The 27891-nt window shown below is 44.9% G+C and overlaps 1 protein-coding gene and 2 long non-coding RNA genes across 4 annotated transcripts in view; 2 read left to right on the top strand and 1 right to left on the bottom strand.

Moving 5' to 3' along the window:
- Positions 1-10467, top strand: part of ARHGAP12 (Rho GTPase activating protein 12) — a 149525-nt gene extending 139058 nt beyond the window's left edge. Inside the window, exon 20 of the mRNA XM_065520507.2 lies at positions 10044-10467. Coding sequence (XP_065376579.1) covers positions 10044-10188 — 145 coding nt within the window. The 3' untranslated portion in view covers positions 10189-10467. The remainder of the gene's footprint in view (positions 1-10043) is intronic.
- On the bottom strand, positions 238-27718 carry LOC135965051 (uncharacterized). 2 transcript variants are annotated; one of them, XR_012417568.1, is made up of 3 exons: positions 27656-27718; positions 5599-5762; positions 238-2032 (listed from the first exon to the last, which is right to left on the bottom strand). It is a non-coding gene; the product is annotated as an uncharacterized lncRNA (long non-coding RNA). The 2 variants fall into 2 exon arrangements; XR_010577895.2 differs by lacking the exon at positions 27656-27718 and adding an exon at positions 24436-24754.
- LOC135965050 (uncharacterized) lies at positions 26809-27891 on the top strand. Its single transcript, XR_010577894.2, has 2 exons — positions 26809-27032; positions 27705-27891. It is a non-coding gene; the product is annotated as an uncharacterized lncRNA (long non-coding RNA).

The following is a 27891-nucleotide window of genomic DNA, read 5'->3' as shown; positions in this document are numbered from 1 at the left end:
CCAGACCCAGGTGGCTTCACTGGTGAATTCTTCCAAACATTTAGGGAAGAAATAACAATTATATACACATATTTGCAGAGAATTAAAAAGGAGGGGACAGTTCTTGCTCATTTTTTTTGAGGCCAGCAAAACCTCATACCTAACAAGAACACGACAAGAAAGGAAAATTATAGACTCGTCTCTCTCATAAATATTGGTGCAATTCTAAACAAAATATTAGCAAATCAAATCTTATTATTTATAAGAAGCATAGTGCACCATGATCAAGCTAGATTTATTTCAGAAATACAAGTTTTGGTTTAATAGTTGAAAACCAAACCAATCAATACAACTTACCACATTAACATAACTAACTAAAGGGAAAAATCACAAGATCATCTTAGTAGATACAAAAATAACAGTTAATACAATTAAACACCATACATAATAAAAACTCTTAGCAAATGGAACTTCCTAATCTGACATAGAATACTTCAAAAATTTGCAGCAAACATCATACTTAATGTTTAAATTTTGAAAGCTGTTCCTAAGATTGAGAATGAGACAAGGCTCAGTCACCATGACAACTCAACACTTTACCGGAAGTCCTAGACAGTGCAATACGCAAGAATAAAATTAAAGGTGTAATGATCCAAAACCAAGATATGAAACTGTCATTTTTTTTTTTAACCAAAAAAAAAACATACAATAAACTAATAGAATTCATGAATTTAGTAAGGTCAAGTGAGTACAAAAGCAATATAAAAATCAATTGTACTTTTAATGTCAGCAATAAACTGTTAGAAAATAAAACTTAAAAGTGATCTATTACCATAGCATCAAAAACATCACATATGCAGAATTAAGTATAACAAAGATGTGCAAGGCCTTACACAGCAAACTACAAAACATTCTAGGGAGAAGTTAAAGAAAACCTATGGAAAGGTATACCTTGCTTATATATTAGAAGTCTCCGTTCTCCACAACATTAATTTATAAATTCAATGCAATCCCAATTAAAACCCTGGCAGATTCGTTTCTGGAAATGGTCAAGGCTGATTCTAAAATGTATATGGCATCAAAAAGAACTTTGAATAGTCAAAACTATGTTGAAGGAGAGCAAAGTTTGAAAACTTCTATTACCAGATATCAAAACTGACTCTAAAGGGTGCTAGTCCAATCCACAGTCCACCGGCTCCATGCGGCCCAGGACGGCTTTGAATGCAGCCCGACAGAAATTTGTAAACTTTCTTAAAACATTACAAGGGTTTTTTTTTTGTGTGATTATTATTATTATCAGCTCATCAGCTATTGTTAGTGTTAGTGTATTTTATGTGTGGCCCATTGTTCTTCCAATGTAGCCCAGGGAAGCCAAAAGATTGGACGCCCTGCTCTAAAGCTACAGTAATGTAATATTAATATAAAGATATAGACAGAACAATTGAACAGAATAAAGACTAGAAAAACATCTACACATATTACTAATTATCTAAATATATTCTTGATTTTCAGTAATGGAAGTCAATTAACTATTGACATGTATTATCTATATGAATCTCACAAACAATGTTGAATGAAAGACTCAAGACAGAGGTCATACATTCCATTTCAAAATTTCAAAAACAGCAATCAAGACCAGTGTCAAAAGTTAGCCTAGTGATTACTTCTGAATACTGCTAGAAGATAAACTCAGATAACCAGGAGATTAATGAGAAAAACAAACAATCAAAAATGGCAGTAAGCATTGAATCTAATTACCTATAGGAGGCCAGACTAATATAGGGATTATGATTTAAGATTTAATTTAGACTGGACATGGTGGCTCATGCCTGTATTCCTAGCTCTTTGGGAGGCCAAGGCAGAAGAATCACTTGAGACCAAGAGTTGAAGACCAGCCTGGGCAACACATTAAGACCCCTATCGCAGTGGCCCGTGCCTGTGGTCCCAGCTACACAAGAGGCTGAGGCTGAGGTTGAAGGATGGTTTGAGCCCAGGAACTCACAGCTGCAGTGGCTGCACCACTGTACTCCAGCCTGGATGACACAGTGAGACCCTGTCTCAAAAAAAAAAAAAAAAAAAAATTGAATTAGTTATACTAAGTTTAAAAGTCAAAATGATATTAAAAGATATATAATACATGATAAATTTCACTCCCACCCTGTCCTCATTCACTCCATGTCCCACTCCAGGTCACCATGCTATCCTTGTCATCACTTCAGTAGTTATACAAATATAAGCAAATTGGTATTTTTTTCCCTCTTTTCTTTAAAAAATTTTATTTCAAAATGATTTCAAACTTACAGAAAAATTTCAAGAATAGTGCAAAGAACTCCCATATATCTTTCACCCTGTTCCAGGTGACCACTTTGTCATTCTCTCATTTCTCTTATATGTGCTATATGTTTCACATTTCAGAATGTATTTCTTTCAAAAACATACTTAGTTGCATATCTGTAGACAATGATAAAAATCAGAAAATTTAACTTGATACACTACAATACTACTATGTAGAGTCTTAATTCAAACCAAATGTTTCCAAAATTTCCCTTTTACTAATTTAATTTTTTAAAGGCTCCAATTCAGGATCGTGCATTACATTTTCATGTCTTTTCAGTCTCTTTGAATATATGCGGTTTCTTTAGTCTTTTTTCTCCCCACTTTTTGGTCTTTCGTGACTTGACTTTCATGAAGAGCTCAGGTCATTTCTTTTGCAGAATATCCCACAACCCAAGTCAGTCCTATCTGATAAGATTCAGGTGAAATGCAGGTTGTATCTTCTCAGCCTAGCACATGAGAAGACATATGATGTGAGATTTTTCCTTATTAGTGATGTTAACCTCATGAATCAAGGAAATGGCATCAAACTAATACCATTGTATTCTTCACACACTTGAAGAAAAAAAAAGGCAATTTCATTTAAAAATGTCAATAATGAAGCAATACATTTTTAGTTTTCTCCAATTTTTACTTGTGTGTTGAAATATGAAGTGCACATGAAATTTTCCTTCCTTCCTTCCTTCCTTCCTCCCTCCCTTCCTCCCTCCCTCCCTCTCTCTCTCTCTCTCTCTTTCTTTCTTTCCACAGAGTCTTGCTCTGTCGCCCAGGCTGGAGTGCAGTGTCACAATCTCAGCTCACCACAACTTTCACCTCCCGGGTTCAAACGATTTTCCTGCCTCAGCCTCCCAAGTAGCTGGGATTTCAGGTGCGTGCCACCATGCCTGGCTAATTTTTGTATTTTTAGTAGACACGGGGTTTCATGATATTGGTCAGGCTGGTCTCAAATTCCTGACCTCGTGATCCACCCACCTCAGCCTCCCAAAGTGCTGGGATTATAGGTGTGAGCCACCATGCCTGGCCACATAAAACATTTTTACCGTAGCATGATGGTTATCTTGAGGAAGTCATTTTTTTTTTAGAAGGAATCTTGCTCTGTCACCCAGGCTGGAATGCAGTAGCATGATCTCAGCTCACTGCAGCGTCTGTCTCCCTGGCTCACACGATCCTCCTGCCTCAGCCTCCTGAATAGCCGGGACTACAGGCGTGTGCCACCATACTCAGCTAATTTTTGTATTTTTTATAGAGATGGGAGTTGGCCATGTTGCCCAGGCAGATGTCGAACTCCTGGGCTCAAGCCATCCTCCCACCTCGGCTTCCCAAAGTGCTGGGATTACAGGTGTGAGCCACCGGACCCGGCCAGAAGTCACTTTTTGAGTCACAAACTGAACTAGCTACTTTTTCATGGAAGATCATTTTTTATTTGAAAGAATTACTGACAATCTCTGGTTACTCAGACTCCGATATCTGGCAGATGCTTTCTCAAAAACAAATGAAGTGATCCTCTCACCTTAAGGGAAAGGACCAGGAGTACCTGTTGATGGCAAAATTCAGGCTTTCAAGAGAAAACCAGAATTTTAAAAACTTGTATTCACCACCATGAGCTGAACAGCTTCTCAGTATTCAAGGCCGGTTGGGATGAGATTAGTGGAAATATTAACAAATCTGATTTTTTAAATGTTGTATAATGAGATGTGTCAACCTTTGGAAGCTCAACACAATGCAGTGAACCAATTCGTATTAAAGGAGAGCAATGGGTGCGTGATATTACAAAAACATGATGGATAAAAGAGCCATTCAAATTGCAAGATAGAATAGTGAGTTATAATTTAATAAAGCATGAAAAGTTCATAGATACGGTTTCAGATTCCACTTGTCATATTTTATTGTTATGAAAAAATATCTATAATTATCTAAAAAGGTGATTAAAATACTCCTCCCTTTTCCAATTACATATATGTGTGAAGCTGGATATTCCCCTGTGTTCTTTTATCAAAGCAACAGCTTGAATGTGGAAACAGCTATGAGAATCTTGCTATCTTCTATTAATGCAGATATTAAAGAAATTTACAAAGTGTATAAAATAATAGCTACATTTTGTTTTAAAAAACAGCTATTTTCATAAAATATTTATATTAATGTGAAATAGGTTTATTTTCAATTAATACATATTTTTAAAGTTTTTCCATTTTTAATTTCTAATACGGTAAATAGCAATAGATAAAATCTGCATAAACACAACTTTTGAAACCCTCAATAATTTTTAAGAGTGCAAAGTGTTCCTGAGACCAAAAGGTTTGAGTACTGTTGGTTCATGATGTAAGTTGTTGATTTTTTTTTTTGCCACTTCGTCATTTGTCTATTTTTTCTTTTTGTCATACAAACATTTTTTATTTTTATATAGTTGAATATATTATTCTTTTCTTTAAAAAAAGTGCCTGGATCTTGACTTGTGGTTAGATCTTCCCTCACTCCAAGGATAAAAAGGAATTTTTTCTGTTTTCTTATGATTTCATTTTCCACTTTGTGTTTCTAAATATATAAAATATCCGTTCTACCCAGTTATCCCAACTTAAAAGTCATCTTTGCCACACCGGCTTGTGATGACACTTTTATCACATACTGGATTTCCATATGTTGGTTCATCTTTGAACTTGCTGTTTATACCATTGGTTTATAATCCGTGTGCTCATGTTATACAATTTTTTGAGACTTCATGGAATATTTTACTAGCTTGTAGAACTTGTCTTTCTTCCTCCCCCATTACTTATCCTTTTAATAACTTTCTTGATTTATTTGTTCATTTTTTCATGTGAATTTTGGATCACCTACAGATCAGATTCTCCTACAGGTTTTGTTCTCATCCAGGGTCATTGGTGCCTTAGCCCAGGCTTTGTTGCTGGTGATACAACCAATAAATAAGGCTTGTTATTTATGCTCAGGGCTACAGGAAGCTGTGGCATACACGGGGACATGCCCTGTTGGCTCCTGCCCAAGTGCTACAAGAAGCAGAATAGTGAACATTCTGCTTGTGTTTGATTCGTTTATATTCAGGCAGCAGAGGGTCAAATTAGTGGAATACAGCATTGATTATTATCTGAACTCAATGCAACTAAATGTAAAAATTCCACAAGCCTGAATTCACAGCAATGGATTTACTTATCAATTTTCAACTTTTATTTTAGATTCAGAGTGTACACGTGCAGGTTTGTTAACTGGATATATTGTGTAATGCTGAGGTTTGGGGTATGGATGATCCCATCACCCAGGTAGTGAGCATGGTACCTGATAGTTTTACCACCTTTTCCCTCCTCCTTCTTCCCGCCTTCCTCTTCTAGTCTCCAGGGAAGCTACTTCTTGACATGGTTCCAGGTTCTCTGACTTGACTGGTGGTCTGACCATCAGACAGCTGCTCTAGGATCTGAGAGATACTTTGTCTCTGAGATGCCCTGGGGATGAATATGATATATAAATGTATAGTTATACTTTTTGAGAATTTGGAATAGTTAGGCATTAGGTTCAGCTAAATTGTTTCCCTGACTCTGAGTGTGATGAGAAATGAAATGTTGTTTAGTGAGTGTTATTGACAATAGTGTAGAATGAAAAGATAGAAAAATTCATCAAGTGCTTTGTTTTCTGTAGACTGTATCCCTCACTACAGCTTTATTATTATTGATACTTCTATTATTATTATTGATTTTTCTCTATGGTGGAATGAGCTAGGACTAAACTTATAAGGCCTTAGAAACTGCATTTTAGTCACTTCTGGCATTGATCTTTTTGCTTCTAAGGAAACACCATCTTAAAACTGAAGCAACTGGACTCAGTGGCTCACACCTGTAATCCCAGCACCTTGGGAAGCAGATGTGTGAGAATTGCTTGAGCCCAGGAGTTCAAGGCCATCCTGGGCGACACAGCATGACCCTGTCCCTATAAAAATAAAAAATCAGCTAGGCGTGGTGTCACGCACCTGGAGTCCCAGCTACTCGGGAGCCCAGGAGTTCGAGGCTGCAGTGAGCTGAGATTGTGCCACTACACTCCAGCCTGGGCGACAGAGCAAAACGCTGTCTCAAAAATAAGACAAACAAACAAGCAAACAGACTAAAAAACCTTCACTCCCCATCCCCCAAAACCAAAAAGCTGATTTCTTTGGTAGCTGGTTACAGGGGAGACAGTGGTAAAAGTAGAAACATTTAAATCACATTTGAAGAATAAGAAATCTAACATTTTTTTTCAGGGTTGGATTGCCCTATTCTTCCAGATCATTGGGAAGAAATTGTCCCCATATGAAAGAAATATTTGTATTTGAGACCTGTCTCAAACAACTTGTCTATGTTCAAAAACTCCACTGTCCCAGTCACCTTTGGATGAACTTATACCTGGGTTTTGGGCGTCAGCTTATGTGGAACATTGATTGACCCATCCCATATTGACGTGAGATTTTTAGTGACTTTGTCCTACATTGTTTTGGGTTGGAATCACCAACACAGAACTGTCAACCCAGTTTAAAATGACTACCTTTTGCAGGACATTCTCAAGGGAAGGAGAAAAAATCTTTTGTTTAGTGAATATAGCAGTTGTTTGTCCAGAGGATGCCGTTTCCCTTCAATTCACCTGAACGCCATGATAAATCTGCCGGGAGTTCTAGTTGTCACACCAATCATCAATAAAAGACACACTATCTCTTTCTCCAAGTTGCTGAGTCTGCTTTAAACTTTAATAGTACAATTTTTATTAGCTCCACTGCTTAAAGCTTTTCTCTGAGAGAATGGATATATTTTACTGAGAATAATTGTGCTGCCAGGTAATGGAAAATAAACATTAAACACTGATACTATCATCCTCCTGACTTGTCTAATTTTCCTGGTTCATAATGCATTGTGGCTAGACTGATGAAATCAAACCACAATGGTAAATTACCTGTCAGATTGATTTGTCTGCTCTGTTCATTGTCTTTGGCGAAAGTACGCTGAGATGGTTGTGTGTGTGTCTCTGTGTGTGTGAATTTTGATTTCCTTGAACTTCAGATAGGAGTTAAAAATGCTTCTTGGCAGAAAGGAAACTTAGCATGTACATATTCAAAATAAAATAGCTACCCACTCATAACCTAGTCAGATGTTCACAAAATCATCATCATGCTCTTTCTGTTTTGATTTTTCTTGCTTACGATGATGAATCTTAGGGTTACAGAAACATAGTGAAAACCCTTGTAATTGTCACTCTTCTCTACCATCCAAAGGCATGTTGAGGGCATGCCTGCACGACACATCACTAGGCTAGGCACTGAACACAGAGGGATTTCCTGCTCCGTGGGTGATTGAAATTGAAAACTGCTTTGCACTGAACATATGAAGACTTTCCAAGAGCAAAATGGTAATTGTAAACTGAGTCCACAGTAGACTGAAATAGTTCTATTCAAAACTAGAAGTGCAGTCAAAGTGCAGCTCTATTTAAAAACTTTGGAAACAATACATTTGGATCTGGAGGCAGTGGCAAAATTTTTAAACCTTAAAGTTAAAAAAGTGTTGTTTATTTATTTATCTTTTATTATAAAAATAGAGACAGAGCCTTGCTATGTTGCCCAGGCTGGTCTCAAACTCCTGGGCTCAAGTGCTCCTTCTGCCTTGACCGCCCAAAGTGCTGGGATCACAGATGTAAGCCACTGTGCCTGTGCCTGGCCAAAAGATCATTATTTATTTATTATTTTGTATTGAGACAAGGTCTCTCTCTGTCACCCAGGTTGGAGTGCAGTGGTGCCATCATGGCTCATTGCAACCTTGACCTCCTGGGCCCAAGAAATCCTCCCGCCTCAGTCTCCTGAGTAGCTAGGACTACAGGTGCATGCCCCCATTCCTAGCTAATTTTTATTTTTTTTGTAGAGATCAGGTCTCACTATGTTGCCAAGACTGGTCTTGAACTCCTGCCTTGGTCTCCCAAAATGCTGGGATTCCAGGTGAGAGCCATGATGCCTGGCCCCAAATTTCTTCATTGGAGTCAAAGCAAGTTTCCTGAGATTTTAGGGCTTCGGTTTCTTCGTGTGTAGAATGCAGACAAAAACATCTTTAGTTTTTAAAATAAGGATTAAATGAGATAATGCATTTGAAGCACTTTGCAAAGTGCCTGACTTATAGTAAGTACTCAATAAGGGTTTGCCATATGGTACAATTTGATATCAAGTCAGCTACCAACCTATCATAAAATTCCTTACATTTTTAATATATTGGGTTTCAGTTGTTGTTTTTTTTTTTTTTTTTTTTTTTTTTTTTTTCTGAGACAGAGTCTTGCTCTGTCACCTACACTGGAGTGTAGGGGCATGATTTCAGCTCACTACAACCTTTGCCTCCCAGATTCAAGGGATTCTTGTGCCTCAGCCTCCCAAGTAGTAGCTGGGATTACAGGCATGCACCACCATGCCTGGCCAATTTTTGCATTTTTAGTACAGAGGGAGTTTGGCTATGTTGGCCAGGCTGGTCTCAAACTCCTGGCCTCAAGAGATCGGCCTGCCTCGGCCTCCCAAAGTGCTGAGATTACAGGCATGAGCTACTGCACCCAGCCAGGTTTCAGTCGGATGTTATAAGAACCCTGCTAGGTACTTGGGGTAGGTCTTACTATTCCATTATACAAGAGGGATAACTAAAATGCAGAAAGCTCAGTGCCTGGCAAGGGGCACAAGGTAAGTGGCAGAGTTAGAAGAAACCCTATGTCTCCTGAGCCTTTGCAATTCATCCATTCGAAAATGATTTTGAGTACTTTTTATGCGTTCTGCACTGGAATTTATGATGAATATTACCAAGTACATTTCTTGCTTTTAGGGAATTTATGGTCTCCTGAGTGAGGAACAGAGATGTTAATCAAATAATCCTACTTACAAATGTATAATTCAGAACTGATTTAAGCACTCTGAAAGCAAGGAACACAGGCTTATAAAGGTCTGTTGACAAAAGGGCCTGGTTTAGACTTGAGTCAGAGCAAGCTTCCCTGGGAAAATGCTCCTGGAGCTGAGGTCAGGAGGGTGAGGGGGAGTTAGCCAGGCACAGAGAGAATGTGGAGCCCATGGAGAGGCCCAGGGCAGGACACCTGGTGGCCTGCAGGAACTGGGAGGAAACGGGGAGGGTGGAGGGGAGAGCAGAGGGCTGCAGGGTGGGGTGGGGGTGATGGTGGAGGGAGTGATGACAGTGACGGTGGTGGCGGTTGCTAATATTTATTGATCTTGTTCCTGTCAAATGGGTTGGGTCCATCTGGGGCCGCCCTCTACCACATTCTTAGCTTGAGTTTCCCGTGAATCTAGGCTGCCAATTCACCTAGGGCCAGGGTCTAGGCATGAGGTGTTCCCTTTCCTTTTCTCCCTGCCTTTCTGGTTGTGGAGAGAACCTGTGCCTCCTGGGTGTGAGTGCACGCATGCGGAGTGTGGGTTTACTACGAGCCATCCTAATCCTGAGAGTGCAGGCCTCACGGTGGGAAGGTTTTTTGATCGGTTCTCTGTATCTTGGCTGGGCCCCAGTTCTGGCTTCTGTTTCCTTGTTGAACAGGCTGGTAAAGCCTAAAGCCCAAGCTTGCCCACCATGGCCACAGTGTGCAGGGAGAAAGCAGCCCTGATGCTTTGAGGTTCTACTACTTCTCTGGGTTCCTACGTCCCCTTAGGTTCTAGCCTAGTAGTTACTTTCCAGTCAGTTTATTGATGCTTTTAAAGAGTTTATTTCTATTTTATCCCACATATTCTTTCTTTCCAGAGGGCAGCTCAGTCTGGAAATCTGGCATGCTACCACAGAAATCAGAAGTCCAGGCTGGGCACGGTGGCTCACCCCTGTAATCTCAGCACTTTGGGAGGCCGAGATGGATGGATTACCTGAGGTCAAGAGTTCAAGACCAGCCTGACCAACATGGCAAAACTCTGTATCTACTAAAAATTAAAAAAAAAAAAAATAGCAGGGTGCGGTGGTGCATACCTGTAATTTCCAGCGACTCCTGTAATTCCTGTAACTCCTGCCTCAGTCGGAATTATAGGCGTGCACCACCACGCCTTGCTGAGGCAGGAAAATTGCTTGAACCCGGGAGGTGGAGGTTGCAGTGAGCCGAGATTGCGTCACTGCACTCAGCCTCGTGAGACAGGGTGACTCTGTCACACACACCCCCAAAAAAAGAAAAGAAAAGAAATCAGAAGTCCACCAGACTGCATTGCTTGCTTTTCTCTGAGCCTGTGGAATCCTTATTAACATAGCAGTGAGGAAATAGACATATATGTATCTCCCCCCCGAGGAGTTAAGTAACTGAAGAATTGTGTTATTGTGATTAAAATATACATAAAATAGAATTTACTATTTTAGCCATTTTTAAGTGAACATTAATTGTACAGTGGTATTAGGTGCATTAGAAATGCTGTGCAGCCATCAGAACATCTACAGAACCTTTTCCATCACCCTAAACAGAAACTCCATCCAGTCCAGGCCTGGTGGTTCATGCCTGTAATCCCAGCACTTTGGGAGACTGAGGAGGGCAGATCACTTGAGCCCAGAAGTTCAAGACCAGCCTGGGAAACATAATGAGACTCCTTCTCCATGAAAAATTCAAGATTATCTGGGCATGGTGGTGCACACCTGTAGTCCCAGCTACTCGGGAGGCTGAAGTGGGAGGATTGCTTGAACTGGGGAGGCAGAGGTTGCAGTGAGCAAAGAGAGCCTCCCGTGTTCAAGTGATTCTCCTGCCTCAGCCTCCCGAGTAGCTGGGATTACAGGTGCCTGCCACCATGCCTGGCTAATTTTTGTATTTTTTTTAAGTAGAGTCGGGCTTCACCATGTTGGTTAGGCTGGTCTTGAACTCCTGACCTCAGGTGATTTGCCCACCTCAGCTTCCCAAAATGTTGAGATTACAGGCGTGAGCCACTGCGCCCAGCCTGATGGCTGTTTTGTACTCTGCTCTTATGGAGGTTGTGGCCATGAAAGGTGGCTTCTGAGAATCAGTGTTTCCTTCAATGGATTTGGTACTGAATGGTGTGGACTGAATGCTTGGAGCTCGGCTAAGTCTTGATTCTGGCCCTGTGGAGGCCTCTGCTGAGGAGCTGCCCTGGGGTCCAAGGGTGAGGGCAGAGGATGGAGCACGGCACACCAGGACTGAGGTGAGCCCATGGTAGGCTCTATTCCCTGGCAGGGTTGGACTCTCTGGGCTGAGTGCTTTCCCACACTCCTGTGGACTTCAGAAGTTTGTGCAGTCTTTCCAGAGGCAACCTTGGAAACAACTGAACACTTTCCTCTTTATTCCCTTTAGTTTTTTTTTTTTTTTTTTTCACTTAAAAAAATTGTGGCCAGGTGTATTAGTCCCTTTTTACACTGCTAATAAAGACATAACCAAGACTGGGCTATTTACAAAAGAAAGAGGTTTAATGGACTTAGAATTCCATGTGGCTGGGGAAGCCTCACAATCATGGTGGAAGCAAGTCACATCTTACATGGATGGCAGCAGGCAAAAAGAGAGCTTGTGCAGGGAAACTCCTCCTTATAAAGCCATCAAATCTCATGAGACTTATTCACTATCATGAGAAGAGCAAGTGAAAGGCCCACCCCCAAGACTCAATTATCTCCCATTGGGTCCCTCCCACAACATGTGAGAATTCAAGATGAGATCTGGGTGAGGACACAGCCAAACCATATCACCAGGCATGGTATGTCATGCCTGCAATCACAGGATTTTGGGAGGCTGAGGTGGGAGAATCACCTGAGGCTAGGACTTTAAGAGCAGCCTGGGCAACATAGTGAGACACCATCTCTACAAAAAATATTAAAGAAATTATCCGGGTGTGGTGGCACATGCCTGTAGTTCCAGCTACTCAGGAGGTTGACGTGAGCATACTGCTTTAGCCCAGGAGTTTGAGGCTACAGTGAGCTCTGGTTGCACCACTGCACTCCAGTCTGGGAAACAGAGTGAGACTGTCTCAAAAATAATTAATAAATAATAAAATAAATAAATAAAATTATAGTAAAATATACATGATCTCAAACTGACCATTTTTAAAGTGTACAGTTCACTGGCATTAGTACATTCACATTGCTGTGCAACTTTTCCATGAGTTTTGAGAAGGTCTTTATGGCCAAAAGAGAAATTGCCTTTCTAAATACTGAAATGATTTTTACCTAAAGGAAGCCGACTTGCTGCACTTGGATGAGTTTCGTGAGTTTGCACCTGTTACAAATACAGCAGATAAACAGGGCAAGGCGTTCTCTGTGTGTTGAAGAGAGGGTGTGAGCCACAAATTCGGAACCCTTCTCCCGCTGTGGAGTTAGGCGCTCCTTCCTCTCCCCCGTTTTCCTCCCCTTGTTTCCATAGTGTTGGAAGTCAGTGCTACGGGAAGCTGTTCACCTCCTCACTGAGGCAGCTCTATGAATAATAGTGATTAATTCCTGCTTTTGTCTGCACTAGGTGATGGGGGTGGCAGCAGGGAGGCCAAAGAAAAAACCAAGAGCTGCAGCTGAAGGCTTGATTTTTTTTTTTTCACCAATCCCTGTTTTCAGCTATGAACCTGTTAGGTTCTATTTTTGTGTCATCGTTTCAGAGAGCAACATTTCAGAAACTTGGCAGCCACCAAGCAGACACCTGACCTGGTCACCTTGTGGCACTGGGAACTGGGCTGGCCACCAAGTGACTTAGGTTCTGATTTCAGCTTCGTCATTAGGCATGACACATCAGTGGCTTCTCTGAAACTCGGTCTCCTCACTGGCGATGTCTCAGTCAATGCCTGCAGAGCTCTCTCCTTGCTCCAGAGTGGGGGCCGCGGGGTGTCTTCCTTCTATCATTCAGGGAGGGATTCAGGGAGGAATCTCACCCTGGCACCGAACAGTTGTGGAATCAGAGCGGGAAGGACTGGAGGGGGCTTGCCCTGCACCCCTATTTTATAGTCCAGTCTAACACCCTCCAGGGAGCCACCACACCCATCTCCCTCCAGGCTGCAGGGACGATGGGGGCTGATCTACTCTGTGGCTGAGGCTGCCTGCTACAGGCTGGGCAGCACTGGGCTCAACTCAGGCAGCCCTAAGGGTTCAGAGCTTCTGGATTTTTCCAGGGGCTCAGGAGGAAGAGATGAGGGGTTCCTGAGATTCCTGCCCCACCACCGATGCTCAGAGCTTTGCTGTCAGTGTTGTCTTGCAGGATAACCACACACCCCTTTCTTCCTCCCTTTTCTTCCTTTATACCCAGGCTGTGGGCCTGTTCAGGCCCTCAGGCTTGCAGAAGCCTTCCCAAAGATGTGGGCCTGTTGTTGATTTACAGGGGCCTGGCTCCTCTGTGCGCCTGGCTGCATAACTTAACGGGATCTGTCACCTTCAATAGGCCGCTGCACAGCTGCGTGCGGGAGCAGCTGCCTTCGCAGCCTTTGTTTGGTCTCAGTTCTCATCTTATCCAGCACAGCCAAGGGGCCCTCTCTCCTCCCGGCACCTTGATTAGTGCTGACTGTCCCCTGCCCACCAAGTGCTTTGGGTGGCCCACGAATATACAGGGTCTCTCACACAGTTTATGATAGTGATGGTGACCGAAGGCTGTTCATAAACAGTGAGTCGTGGGTGGCGGCATTAGCTCTTAAAAATCATAATCAGCTCTCCAGGTGGCCTCTTAAATGTGCTTGGGGCTTTTCTTCTCATCCATAAAATAGGCTACTTTAGCCAGAGGCCCCAGAGCTGGCAGGAGGACAGAGCACATGTTTGGCCTTTGTGGCCTCAAATGAATGCTCATTCCCCAACTCAGACTGATGAGAATCTGTGCTCCCTTAAACCATACATGCATGTGCACACCTCCACACACACTCATTCACACATGCATGCACACTCACACACTCACAGATGCACTCACGTGAGTACACACACTCTCACACGTGCACACTCAAACATGCATACTCACAGGCATCTGAGGCCCCACACCCACCATGGGCTGAGCTCTGGGGACTGAGGAAGCAGGTGCAGTGGGCACAACTGGGCATTCAGAAATGTTTCTCCCCAGGCCCCTGACTCCCCATTTCCCTCCATCACGGCTCTCCCTCTACTTCCAAATCTCAATGCTATCGACCTGATGTGCTACCAAATGTTGGAGAAGATCGGATCTCATTTGCTCAGACCTGGTCTGGGGACATTTGGGTTTGAAGCCCTCCTTGGGCTATGGGATGAAATACCAAAAGTAGGTGGGTGGGGGCCCTTAGGTGCTTCCCTGAGCCCCTGCTGTCACCAGCTCCAAGTCAACATGAACTGCTGAGGACTGCCAGACCTGTCTTGGCGGGCGCAAGGGGTGGGCCTTGGGACAAGAGTCCACAACATGGCCCTGCAATGGCCTGCTGACCGGTCAAAGCTTTAGCAGTGCAGCCTATGGGGAGGTGCCCAGGATTGGCAGCCAGACACACCCACGTTCACTGGGCCTCTGCTTTTCCACTTCCTGGCTATGAGACCTCAAGCAAATTGCTTATTTAACCTCACTGAGCCTCAGTTTCCTCACCTATGAAAATGAAGACAAAAGAATGTACCCCATAGGGCCTATTGATAGGACTAAAAGAGAGAATGTGTGCAATTGTCTTATTTGAGAATCAAGACATGGCAGCTGAAATAAAGAATGTTATAATTTTCTTATCTCCATGGCTCAATATTTTTTTTTGTTTAAAATTAGAGAAAAGGTTTCTCTCTGTCACCAGGCTGGAGTGCAGTGGTGCAGTTATAGCTCACGGAGGTCTTGAACTCCTGGGCTCAAGTGATCCTCCCACCTCAGCCTCTTGAGTAGCTGGGACTATAGGCGTGTGCCAACATGCCTGGCTAATTTTTTAAAAAAACTACTTTTTGTAGCGTTGAGGCCTACCTTTCTTGCCCAGACTGGTCTTGAACTCCTGGCCTCAAGCGATCCTCTTGCCTGTTTCCCAAAGTGTTGGGATTACAGGTGGGGGCCACTGCACCTGGCCTGGCCCCAGACTTTGATCTGAGAAAAAGAAGACACTCAGGGGCCACGTATGCTGAAAGAACCCATGGCCGGGCGCGTCAGCTCACGCCTGTAATCCCAGCACTTTGGGAGGCTAAGGCAGTTGGATCACCTGAGGTCAGGAGTTCAAGACCAGCCTGGCCAACATGGTGAAACCCCATCTCTACTAAAAATACAAAAATTAGCTGGGCGTGGTGGCACATGCCTGTAATCCCAGCTACTTGGGAGGCTGAGGCAGGAGAATAGATTGAACCCGGGAGGTGGAGGTTGCAGTGAACCAAGATCGTGTTACTGCACTCCAATATGGGCAACAGAGCAAGACTCTGTCTCAAACAAACAAACAAACAAACAAACAAAGAACAAAAACAAACCCAGTCCCGGTATTATCAGTAGGGCCAGTAAAAACCTCACCTATGGGCCGGGCGCGGTGGCTCAAGCCTGTAATCTCAGCACTTTGGGAGGCTGAGATGGACGGATCATGAGGTCAGGAGATCGAGACTATCCTGGTTAACCTGGTGAAACCCCATCTCTACTAAAAAATACGAAAAATTAGCCAGGTGTGGTGGCGGACACTGTAGTCTCAGCTACTCTGGAGGCTGAGGCAGGAGAATGGCGTAAAACCCCAGAGGCGGAGCTTGCAGTGAGCTGAGATCCGGCCACTGCACTCCAGCCTGGGTGACAGAGCGAGACTCCGTCTCAAAAAAAAAAAAAAACCTCACCTATGAGATGTGTGTCTAATGGGAAGGGAACCCCAGGGTGTGGCAGATGACGGACAGCTCAGGAATCCTGGTTGGTTCCCTAACTCTTCTAGGGTCTCCTCCTGCTCTCCCTTGGCACTGATGTGTCCCAATCAGGGAGGCCGGAGGAGGAGAGGAACATGGGATTCTGAATGGCCATAGTCAAGGTCAGGCAGTCAGTCCTGGCCACCTCAGTGATAGACCCTAGGTTCCTGTCAGGCCTCGTAAGACTTGCTGACATAGAAGTCAAGAGAGAGGACACATGCACTAAATAGCATTGGCAAGAAACCAAAGAAAGCTCTTCATTCAATGGAGATGTGGAGTGGAGGGGCTCAGGACCTGCAGGCTGAGCAGCATCAGAGAGAACACGAAGTCTGGGGTCTTGCTCTGTTGCCCAGGCTGGAATGCAGTGGTAGAATCCTAGCTCACTGCAGCCTCAAACTCCTGGCCTCAAGCAATCCTCTTGCCTCAGTCTCCCGAGTAGCTGGGACTACAGGTGCATGCCACCATGTCTGGCTAATGGCCTCCGGTCAATGGTTTCACATTGCCCTAATGCTAGACAAGTCTATTTCTATTTAGCATGTGACACTCCCCTCCTGACATGAGAACCCAAACCCCGCCCTCTGACATGTGAGGAGGACATGACACAAAGTCTTGTGAGGTTCTCTTGGAGGTCACTGCTTACGCCCAGGCTGTCAGAAAGTCTGCTCTGGGACAAAGTTGGAGGCTGGGAAATGTGCCCTCTGGCTTGGACTTTCTTTTCCCTTCCCTGGCTGCTGGTGGCCAGCCAGTTTGCAGACAGCCTACAGCCCACCTGGGCTGCTCTCAGGAAGCTGAGGCCTGACTCAGCCTCTTGCTCATTGCTCCCCTATCTGGACACAGTCATCTCTGCCGGTGCATTCACGCCAAGGGCCAGATGTGTTCTCTTGCTCTTCCGGGATGATGTGTGTACCCTGACTTAGTCCATTTCATGTTGTTATAAAGGAATCCCTGAGACTGGGTAAGTTATGAAGGAAAAAGGCATGTTTGGCTCACAGTGTAGATATCTGGAAAAGTTCAAGACTGGGCATCTGGTGAGGGCCTCGGGCTGCTCCACTCATGGCAGGAAGTGAAGGGGAGCTGTTGCATGCAGAGATTGCACAGCAGGAGAAACCAAGGAAGCCAGGCTCTTTCAACGATTCACTCCCCGGGAACTAGGGTGAGAACTCACTCACCCCCAAGGGAGTGCACTAGTCTATTTGAGGATCCAACCCCATGACCCCAACACCTTCCACCAGTCCCCACCTCCAACACTGGGGATTGCATTTCAACCTGAGGTTTGGAGGGGACAAACATTACAACCTTAGCAACCCCACACACACCCACGTAACCCAAAGGAGGGCTAAATTAGCACCGGTGATGACAGGCATGAAGTATTGTTAGACAAACATTTTGATTTGCCTCCTGTCATTTATATGAATAAATGTCACGTGCGTGTGCATGTGTGTGCGCCCTACACTTTTTAGATAAAATAGCCTTTCCTATATATCCTGGTTTCGAACCGTTTTCCATTTAATATATTATAGATGTTTTCCCATGTGCTTATAGTCTTCCATAACACAATTTTAAATGACTCTCAAGTATTCCCTTGTGATCCTCAAAGTGAGGTACATGCCAGACCATCCACTGGGTGAGGGAAGAAAATACTACAACTTCCTTTCACCTTTATTTTTATCTAAAAACAAGACAGAAATGAAGCTTTATTACTTTCTAATACCTGGCCCCCGTCCTGGTCGGCCTGCACATGTGGTGCCAGTGGGGTCCGGCAGGGGGCAGAGGGTTGACAGCGGCACCTGCACATTTTTGTTTGCTTTCTGCAAATTGCAATTTACTGCAGCTTCTAAGTGTTTGGTTAAAGAGATATCCAGGTTATTTTAACTAATAACCTTCACAAAATAGACAGGTGGCTTAATTTCTAGCTAAGATAATGCAGACTGTAGGCTGCAAAAGGTGAGATGTTGGGAGTGGGGTGAGAGTTGAAAAATTACCTATTGGGTACAATGTTCACTATTCAGGTGATGGGTTCACTAAAAGCCCAGACTCTACCACTACACAATATATGCATGTAAGAAATCTACACTTTCATTTTGGGAGACTGAGGCAGGTGGATCACTTGAGGTCAGGAGTTCCAGACCAGCCTGGTCAACATAGTGAAACCCTGTCTACACTAAAAATACAAAAATCAGCCAGGTGTGGTGGCGCACACCTGTAATCCCAGCTACTCAGGAGCCTGAGGTAGGAGAATCGCTTTAACCAGAGAGGCAGAGGTTTCAGTGAGCTGAGATTGTGCCACTGCATTCCAACCTGGGTGACAGAGTGAGACTCCGTCTTGAAAAAAAGAAAAAGAAATCTGCACTTGTATTGCCTAAATATATAAAAGTAAAAAGCTCAGAGCACAAAAAGAGAACAAGAAAATGGCTGAGTGGATTCTTTTTCAGATTCCATTGTGAACTCATCATCATTCTTGTTAGATGAGAAAATAACAGCATATTCAGATTTGAAAAGAGTCAGCCAGAAATATATTAACACTTAAGAAGATTATGTGAATCACAGGTATACAGTCATTTCATTCATGATGGCCTTACGCTAAGTGCATATAGTACCTTGAGGTATAAACTCATAAGAGTATCACCATAGGTAAGACAGTTAAACAATTAACATTGAAAATACAAAGACAAATCTCAACTTCCTTTCACTGATGTTGAAAGTCATGCAATCTTTCAGTCCTTAAACATTTTTACTAAACTACCGATAATAAATATTTAGAAGCTTAAAGGTCATATAACATGGTAAAACTGGCCAAAATAACACATGAAACAAATATGGGGAAGAATTTAAATATAGTCTTTCATCGGAAAATACTATTGAAAGCCAGGCAAAGTGGCTTATACCTGTAATCCCAGCACTTTAGAAGTCTGAGGCAGGAGGATCGCTTGAGCCCAGGAGCTTGACACCAGCCGGGGCAACATAGTGTGACATTGTCTCTACAAAAAATAAAAAATTAGCTTTGTGTGGGGGCGCATGCCTGTGGTCCCAGCTACTCAGAAGGCTGAGGTGGGAGGACCCCTTGAGCCTGGGAAGCCAAGGCTGCTGTGAGCTGTGACTGCACCACTGCATTCCAGCCTGGGTAACAGAGTGAAACCCTGTCTCAAAAACGAAATGAGGCCAGCCGCGATGGCTCATGCTTGTAATCCCAACACTTTGGGAGGCCAAGGGGGGCGGCTCACCTGAGGTCAGGAGTTCGAGATCAGCCTGGCCAACATGGTGAAACTCCTTCTCTACTAAAAATACAAAAAATTAGCCGAGCATGGTGGCAGATGCCTGTAATCCCAGTTACTCGGGAGGCAGGAGAATCACTTGAACCCGGGAGGCGGAGGTTGCAGTGAGCCGAGATCACACCATCACACTCCAGCCTGGGTGACAGAGTGACACTCCATCGCAAAAACCAAACAAAACAAAAAACTCAACAAAACAAACAAGATTATGTCCTTTGCAGGGATATGGATGGAGCTGGAGGCTATTATCTTTAAGAAACTAACTCAGGAACAGAAAACCAAATACTGCATGTTCTCACTTATAAGTGGGAGCTAAATGATGAGAACATGTGCACACACAGAGGGGAACAACACACACTGAGGCCTATTGGAGGGTGGAGGGTGGGATGAGGAAGAGGATCAGTAAAAATAACTAATGGACACTAGGCTTAATACTTGGGTAATGAAATAATCCGCACAACAAACCCTCATGACACAAGTTTACCTGTGTAACAAACCTGCACATGGACCCCTGAACTTAAAATAAAAGTTACATGTTTTAAAAGGAAAAAATAAAATAAAACATGGAAACAGAATTTTCTGACTAATTTAAAGATCTTCTAATGAAAATTTTAGTATTTTGTATGCATTAAATATAAAAAATATAAGACCTCTTGGTTGACGTCATAGAAGTAGAAAATTTACTTAGCTTAATTTCAATAAAAATTTCTGTATACTTAGTGTATGAGAATGAGAAATTAATTTCTTGATTTATTAAGTGTGTCCAATTATGCTTTTCCTCTATTAGTATCTGTGTCTTTATAAAAGATTGTTTTGAATTATTACATCTATTATAACCAAGAATGGAAATACATTAAACTTTCAGTTGTATTATAGTGTTAAACTAAGACTTTAAGAAATGATCGATTTAATCCAAAAACACATGGGTCTTTTTAAACCAAAATATTTCTGAAGTATTAATGAATAAAATAGAGCAAATTTAAAATATTGCTTAAAATTTCCATATCATGTGTTTTGTAATGCATATAACACTTTAAGTTTGATAGTACCTATATATAGTTTATTAAAAGTAAATGACTACTTATTAGGGTATATGCAAACATTACTTTTGATAGGGGTATGTGACTGTGGACTCAAAATACAAGAGACCACTTGATCCCCAATTAGTAGTCACTGAGGTTGTTTCCAATTTTTTAATTTTTTCAAATGATGTAGGGAGCATCTTATGTAGAAGTTATTTGCTACATTCCTGCTGATTTTCTGGGGATAACTTCCTAGAAGTGAGAATACTTAATCCAAGAGTATGCTCATTGTAAGGGAATATTTTATTTTTATTTGTTTCGTTAGTTTACAAATTTCCTACAGAGAGACTATAATAATGGACATGGCCACCAGCAGCGATGACAGTGTTTTCCCCTAGCCTTTGGGTTTGTTGTCATGTAATTTCAGCTGCTAGTTACAGGGGGAGGACTCTGGTCTATCTGAGAGCAGTGAGGGACCCCAGGGCTCTGGGGAAGGTAGTTTTGGGCAGGGATCTGGGATGACCACAGACTGTGGATATCCACCAACAGCAGTCTATGCATCAGGGCAGTTGGTGCTGTACATCAGACCCTTCCTGGTGGTAAGGATGAGCTCCCTGGGGTCTCAGGGCATGACCCTGAATTGTTGAGGGGTCGGGTACAGCACAGTGTGGAAAGGTGGCCATCCCGCTCGGAGGTGGGAGTGGGCAGGTCCCTGAGGGTCCTCTGTTTCGGGAAGGCTGTCTGTGGGATGCTGACTGTTGCCACACAGCAGTGTCTGAGGATCAAAAGCGAGTGGAAGGAGGTCTCCTTCTCTCAGTCCATGTGGAAAGCATTTGTCTTAGGCTGGAAACCTTGCGTGAGAACAAAAGCCAGCCCTTGTGGAATGCTTGCAGACCCTGCGGCCAGCTCTGTTCCTGGCTCTCCCGGCCTTTTGCTAAGATAGCAGAATGGGGTTTCCCACCAAAATCAGCAGAAAAGCCAAAGTTTCCAAGCAGCGGGGACTCGCAGCAAAATGGTGGCACTTTGTTTTCCTTTTCTCAGTCCCTCTGAGCAGCACGTTGCTGCCTACCCAGGCCTTTTTCCTGTGTGGAGGCCCGGTCCCTCAGAGCCCTGCCAGGTGCTCAGCTGATGTGACCCGGGAGTTCAGGCGGAGACCCTGAGAGGGGCTTGTGGTTGAAGGTGCCAACCTCACAGATGGCATTCGCAGGTTGCCCTGGGATTCCTCTCTCCAGGAGCAGATGGGGAGGGGACAATGACTTGGTCACACGGGCCTTCTGGGGCTGCTGTCCCACCACCCTGGCACCCGACAGCCCCACCTTTGTGCAGGGTGGGGTCTCGGAGGCCAGAGGTGAGAGCAGCAAGCATTTCGTTTCCACCTTTGTCTCTGGCCCCACAGGGAACCCTCACTGGGAGTCTCAGCAGCTGCATATCCCGCTTCCTCCTGCCTGGGTCCTCCTAACCCTACCTAAGGCTGGAGGACAACTTGGTATAAAGCCTGCAGGCCCAGAGAGGGATGAATGTGACTACGGGGCCTGAAGACAGTGCGATTGGATCTGCCCTGCAGGAGCAAAGGACTTGGGGAGACGGTGACCCCCGGCCTCAGGCCATTTACGTAGGTGTTCGGGCAGTGAAAGAGCCTGGACAGCTGATGGAGAAAGTCTCCCAGGAGACACAGGGGGAGATTAGGAGGCAAGATCAACTCCTTCACTGGTGCCCTTGAGCCACCTTCTCCCTCTCCCTCTCCCCTGGGATATCTGTCTCCTCTCTCTCTCAATATATATAATGTTGTTTCAGTCCTTTTTGTGTTGCTATAAAGGAATACCTGAGACTGGGTGATGCATAACGAAGAAGGGTTTATTTGGCTTACAGTTGTGCAGACTGTACAAGCATGGCTCCAGCATCTGCTTGGCCTCTAGTGAGGCCTCAGGAAGCTTTTACTCATGGCAGAAGGGAAAGGGGAGCAGACGTGTCACATGGTGTGAGAGGGAGCAAGAGACACGGCCAGGCATTTTTTTTTTTTTTAATTTTACTTTAAGTTCTGGGATACATGTACAGAACGTGCAGGTTTGTTACATAGGTATACATGTGTCATGGTGGTTTGCTGCACCTATCAACCCATCATCTAGGTTTTAAGCCCCACATGCATTAGATATTTGTCCTAATGCTCTCTCTCCCCTTGTCCCCCACCCCACAACAGGCCTCGGTGTGTGATGTTCCCCTCCCTGTGTCCATGTGTTCTCATTGTTCAACTCCTACTTACGAGTGAGAACATGCGGTGTTTGGTTTTCTGTTCTTGTGTTAGTTTGCTGAAAATGATGGCTTCCAGCTTCATCCATGTCCCTACAAAGGACATGAACTCATCCTTTTTATGGCTGCATAGTATTCCATGGTATATATGTGCTACATTTTATTTATCCAGTCTATTATTGATGGGCATTTGGGTTGGTTCCAAGTCTTTGCTATTGTAAATAGTGCTGCAATAAACATATATGTGCATGTGTCTTTAAAGCAGAATTATTTATAATCCTTTGGGTATATACTCAATAATTAGATTGCTAGATCAAACGGTATTTCTAGTTCTAGATCCTTGAGGAATCACCACACTGTCTTCCACAATGGTTGAACTAATTTACACTCCCACCAGCAGTGTTCAGCCAGGCATTTTTAAGCAACCAGCTCATGCATGAACAAATAGAGCAAGAACTCACTCATTACCACAAGGAGGGCACCAAGCCATTCATGAGGAGTCTGTCCCCATGACCCAAACAGCTCCCACCAGGCCCCATCACCAACACTGGGGATCACATTTCAGCTTGAGATTTTCAGGGGACAAGTATTATATCAACTGGTTCTTTTCATCCATCTGTTCATCTATCCAACTAGCCAACCAGCCAGTCATCTGTTTTTTCATTTGCTCATTCATTCATCCATTTGTTCATTCAACAAACATGAAAACTATTTGCTGCAAATGGCTGGCTGTGGCTCAGAGGAGTTTGGGAAGACTCTGACCTACTGCTTGTAGGACTTCACAGGCAGGAATTTGGTCAGAAGTTTGTAGGTCTAAAAACTATTTTTTTTTTTCACCTGCCCAGAGGTTCTGGGGGACTCATTCAGTTTGTTTGTTTGTTTGTTTTGTTTTTTGTTTTTCTTTTTGAGGCAAGGTCTTGCTCTGTCACCCAGGTTGGAGTGCAGTGGCATGATCTCAGCTCACTGTAGCCTCTACCTCTCCGGTTCAAGCAATTCTCCTGCCTCAGCCTTCTGAGTAGCTGGGATTACATGCGTGTGCCATGATGCCTGGCTAATTTTTATATTTTTCAGTAGAGACAGGGTTTTGCCATGTTGGCCAGGCTGGTCTCAAACTCCTGACCTCAAATGATCCATCCACCTCGGCCTCCTAAAGTGCTAGGATTACAGGCATGAGCCACTGCGCCTGACCCTCATTCATTTTTTAATGAGGTCATAAGACTGATTTAGAAACCCAAAGACCAAAAATCAATTATACCCCAAGCTTGGCTGGGTGGGATAACAAATACCAGTGTCCCCTCCTGCACAAGTCCAGAAGAGGGATGCCTACTCAAGAGAGTTCAGTGGATTTTTTCTCCTCATGTCAATGTGAAAAGAAAATAAATCTCAGGACCCCCATATCACCAAGCCAAAGGGAAAAATCAAGCTGGGTACTGCATCAGGCACACCTGCCTCTCATTCTATTTCTAAATAAGACAGCTACAAAGATTTTTAAAAACCTTCATATCTCCCTCACAATTTACCCACTAGGAAGTTCCTTGTGGGCCTCAAGATCTTTACTCTAAAACAGTTCTGTTGAATTTCACCTTGGCAATGTAAATTGATAGCTTATCTTCGCAGGTGCAGGACAAAGGACAGAACTCAAAGTCATCCCTCTGCTCATCTGAGACAAATGCATATCTGATTGCTCCCTCTGCCCTATTGTTTGTGTAAAAATGCAGATTCACCAAGCCAGACCAAGACATAAGTGACTGCTCCTCTACCCCCACCTCTCCTTGAAGAAACCTTCCTTTCATGTGGCCACAATCTAAGGTTCTGAAGGATTCCAGTGATTTTGCAACCTGCAGGCTTTGACTCAGAAGGACTTACCTCTGATTTCACAAACTTTCCTGAAGTAGCAGCGTGATGAAGCAACAGGACAGCATTCACAGGCTGGGCAACATAGCGAGACTCCCTCTTTACAAAATCATTAAGAATTATCCAAGTGTGGTAGTGCATTCCTGTTGCCCCAGTTACTCAGGATCCTCTTTCCTTGGCCTCTCAAAGTGCTAGGATTACAGGCAATGGGGAAGTGATGACTTTAAGTGGCTTTTCAGGCCCTGGACCACAGGTAGCTGCAGAGAAAGACTCTATTAGCACAAGGGAGGGAGCCCCTGAGCCCACTGCAGGGTGGGAGGCACCCAAGGTCCTGAAGTTTTGTTGGTGGGGGCTGTGAGTCATCAAAACCTCGGTATTCACACTGATGTGACTTCGTTTGTACCTGCAAGTTAGTTTGGGTGTGGGAACCTTTCAGGTGGGCTAGTCTTGAGTTGCCCTTAAATACAGTTGCTCTGCCTCAACATCACAATGGAAGCTCTCCAAGACAGACTATTTTTTGTAAACCTGGTAAGTGCCTGCATTTGATGAAATTATAGGACTCTGATAAATGCTTGATGCTAGGGTAGAGGAGGTTGCCTAAGAAAGAGGTAAAGGGAATGAGGTGGGCTTGGTAAAATGAGGAAATCTATCCTTGAATGGAAGCAAGTCTTTCTTTTTTTCTTTCTTTCTTTTCCTTTTTTTTTTTTTTTTTTTTTTTAAGATAGACAGGGTCTCAACTCTGTGGCCCAGGCTGCAGTGCAGTGGTGTGATTATAGCTCACTGCAGCCTCAAACTCCTGGGTTCAAGTAATCTTCTTGCCTCAGCCTCTCAAGTAGCTGGGGCTACAGGCATGGATACCACACTTGGATAATTATTAATTTTTTTGTAGAGATAGGGTCTCACTATGTTGCCCAGGCTGCTCTTGAACTCCTGGCCTCCAGTGGTCCTCCCTCCTTGGCCTCCCAAAGTGCTGGGATTACAGGAATGAGGCACTGTGCCTGGCTGGTAAGTCTTTGCAGATATCAAATCCAGTAGATCCTGTGCTGTGGGGTTAGGTCATTTGGAAAATCAGAGAATGTAGCCTCAGTTCCGAAACTGCTTACCAATGCTTCATCACTGCTCCTTAAGGCTTTGAAAGTTTGTGAAATTGACTGTAAGTCCTTCCGAACTAAAGTCTGCAGGTTGCAAAATCACTGGAATCCTTCAGAACTTTAGACTGAAAGGCAGCTTTCTTCAAGGAATCCACCTTTGCTAGGATCAGAAAAATTCAGCCTGGTCCTTGCTTCTGAGGTCCTGAGAGTCTGATTTGCACATTGCCAATTATTATTGAACATTGTAAGAGGAGGAGGAAGAAGAGAAAGGGAAGACAGAGAAAACTGGGATCCTTGAGGCAAGCAGGTGGCCGGAGCCATTCAGAATGGTGTAGCAGAAAGGGCGCTGATTTCTACCCGGGCTCTTGACAGCTGAGTGGCCTTGCTCAAGTCGCCTGGCGTCTCTGGGCCTGATTCATCTGGAAAGCCAGGGGGTTGGACTGGATTATTTATGGCCTGTGCCTACTCTGACATCTGACAGTTCTATCAGTCTTTACCCCGGAGCTGTCCCATATCTCCTTGGGTTAGATGGGAAATTCATCTTCCTTGCAGATTAAACACCTACTGATTTTTTTTTTTTTTTTTTTTTCCTCCAGCAAGAGAGAATGAGGCAGCTATTTCTCCCTCTGCAGACAGAGGCAAAGAAAAAAGCAAAGTCAAATCAACTCCGATTCAGTGCTTAGCGGTTCAGGTCTGAATGAACAGTGTTGGTTTGCAGGCGTCGCTCAGACCCTGTAGCTCATAGAAATCTGGAGTTGGTAGGGTCCTGACAGACAAGCCTTCTCTTTAAATTGAGAAAACAGATACCCCTAGAAGGGAAGTGGCATTGAATTAGGTAATGATGGAGCCTGAACTAGAGTCTAGATAGATACCCAGGAGGAAGAACCTGCCGAGGGCCTGTTATTAGAGGCTGCTCGCGCTCTCTAGGTACTCTCTTAAGCATATAGGATTAGGTAATCCTGTCCGCGTTTTCCTCTCTGATTGGAGTTTATGTTAATCTCAATTAAGCCGTCAGCCGGGCTTCCCGGTGCGAGGCGTGGCTTCTGCCAGGCGGTGTCTTTCCACCCTTTGTAAGGAGACGCGGCCGGTGACTGGTAGGCTGGGAAGCGCCGGGGGCCAATGGGGAGCGTGGGGGGCGGGGATACTGGGCCGGGGATGGGCGGGGCCGCGCGGTCGCCGTGGTTACCGAGCCGGCCGGTCGCCAATCAGCAAACACTAATTAGGCGCCCCACCCCGAAGCCCTGGCTGCGAGGCGGAGACAGGGCCCCTTCAGCTCCACCCCAGAGCTTAGCATGATTTGCCATTTTACGGCTCTTCTGGAACCTGTGCTTCCTCCCGAGCGCAGGAGGTGCCCCGGCCGCGGCTGCCGGCCCCAGGACCTGGATGGAGATCGCCTGAGGAGAAGCCGCTCTCCTGGTCACACTACAGAGGCCTAGGGGGACGAGCCCTGCGGGGCCTGTCCGGACCCGAGGCAGCGCTTGGGCTTGTCCCCGGTGGAGCAGAAACGCCGTTTCCTGGGTGAGGACTCTTCGTCGCCCACCTGGACGGCGGCGGAGACACCCGCGCCACCTGCTCCCCAAATTCACCCGGACGCGCACTCAGCAGGGATGCGGGGGAGGGGCTTCCTTCCTTGGGGGCCTCGCCTAGAGCCCCCGCCCCTGGGATGCCCAGACCCCTTTACCCCAGCATGCCCAGCCCCCCAGCATGCCCACCCCTCCGGCACACCTACCCCCTCCCTCCCAGCACACTCAACCCCCGCAGCATACCCACCCCCTAGCATGCCCACCCCCCAAGCACACCCCTTTCCCTCCCGCATACCCACCCCCCAGCACGCCCACCACACCCCCAGCATACCCACCCCCCCCAGCACGCCCACCACACCCCCAGCACGCCCACCACACCCCCAGCACACCCATCCCCGCCCCTACCTGTCCTGCGGAGGGGAGGGGGGGAGGCTTGGGCGACGCCCACGGGACACACGTGGGCCCTCCTGTGCTCTCTGCACTCCCTCCCGTCCTTCCGCAAGCCTGCGCACTCCACTGGGGATTACCGTCCAGCCCACCCGGAGGACCAGATTCAAGCCCGAAGCCTCCCCCTTCCCCTTCCCAGCGCCGCGTACTGCGGCGGCCTTGTTTGATTACCTGCCTTTCCATTTCTTCTGTATTTACAACCCTCCCGACTCCCGGGAAGAGGGCGGCATACGCAGCCAATCAGGATGCAGTCGCCTCTAAAGGTCAGGGTGACGCGCAGTTCCCAAGATCATTCACGGACTTCGCCCTTTGATGCCTTGTTCTCGTGACAAAACCTGGCTGCCAGCACTTAATGTGATTTCCCCCCATCTCTGGCAACCGAGAGAATAAAAAACTGAACATAAAAA

The sequence above is a fragment of the Macaca fascicularis genome, chromosome 9 (genome assembly GCF_037993035.2).
Source record: "Macaca fascicularis isolate 582-1 chromosome 9, T2T-MFA8v1.1".
Taxonomy (NCBI): Eukaryota; Metazoa; Chordata; class Mammalia; order Primates; family Cercopithecidae; genus Macaca; species Macaca fascicularis.
This window is presented reverse-complemented; position numbering and strand designations above follow the sequence as displayed.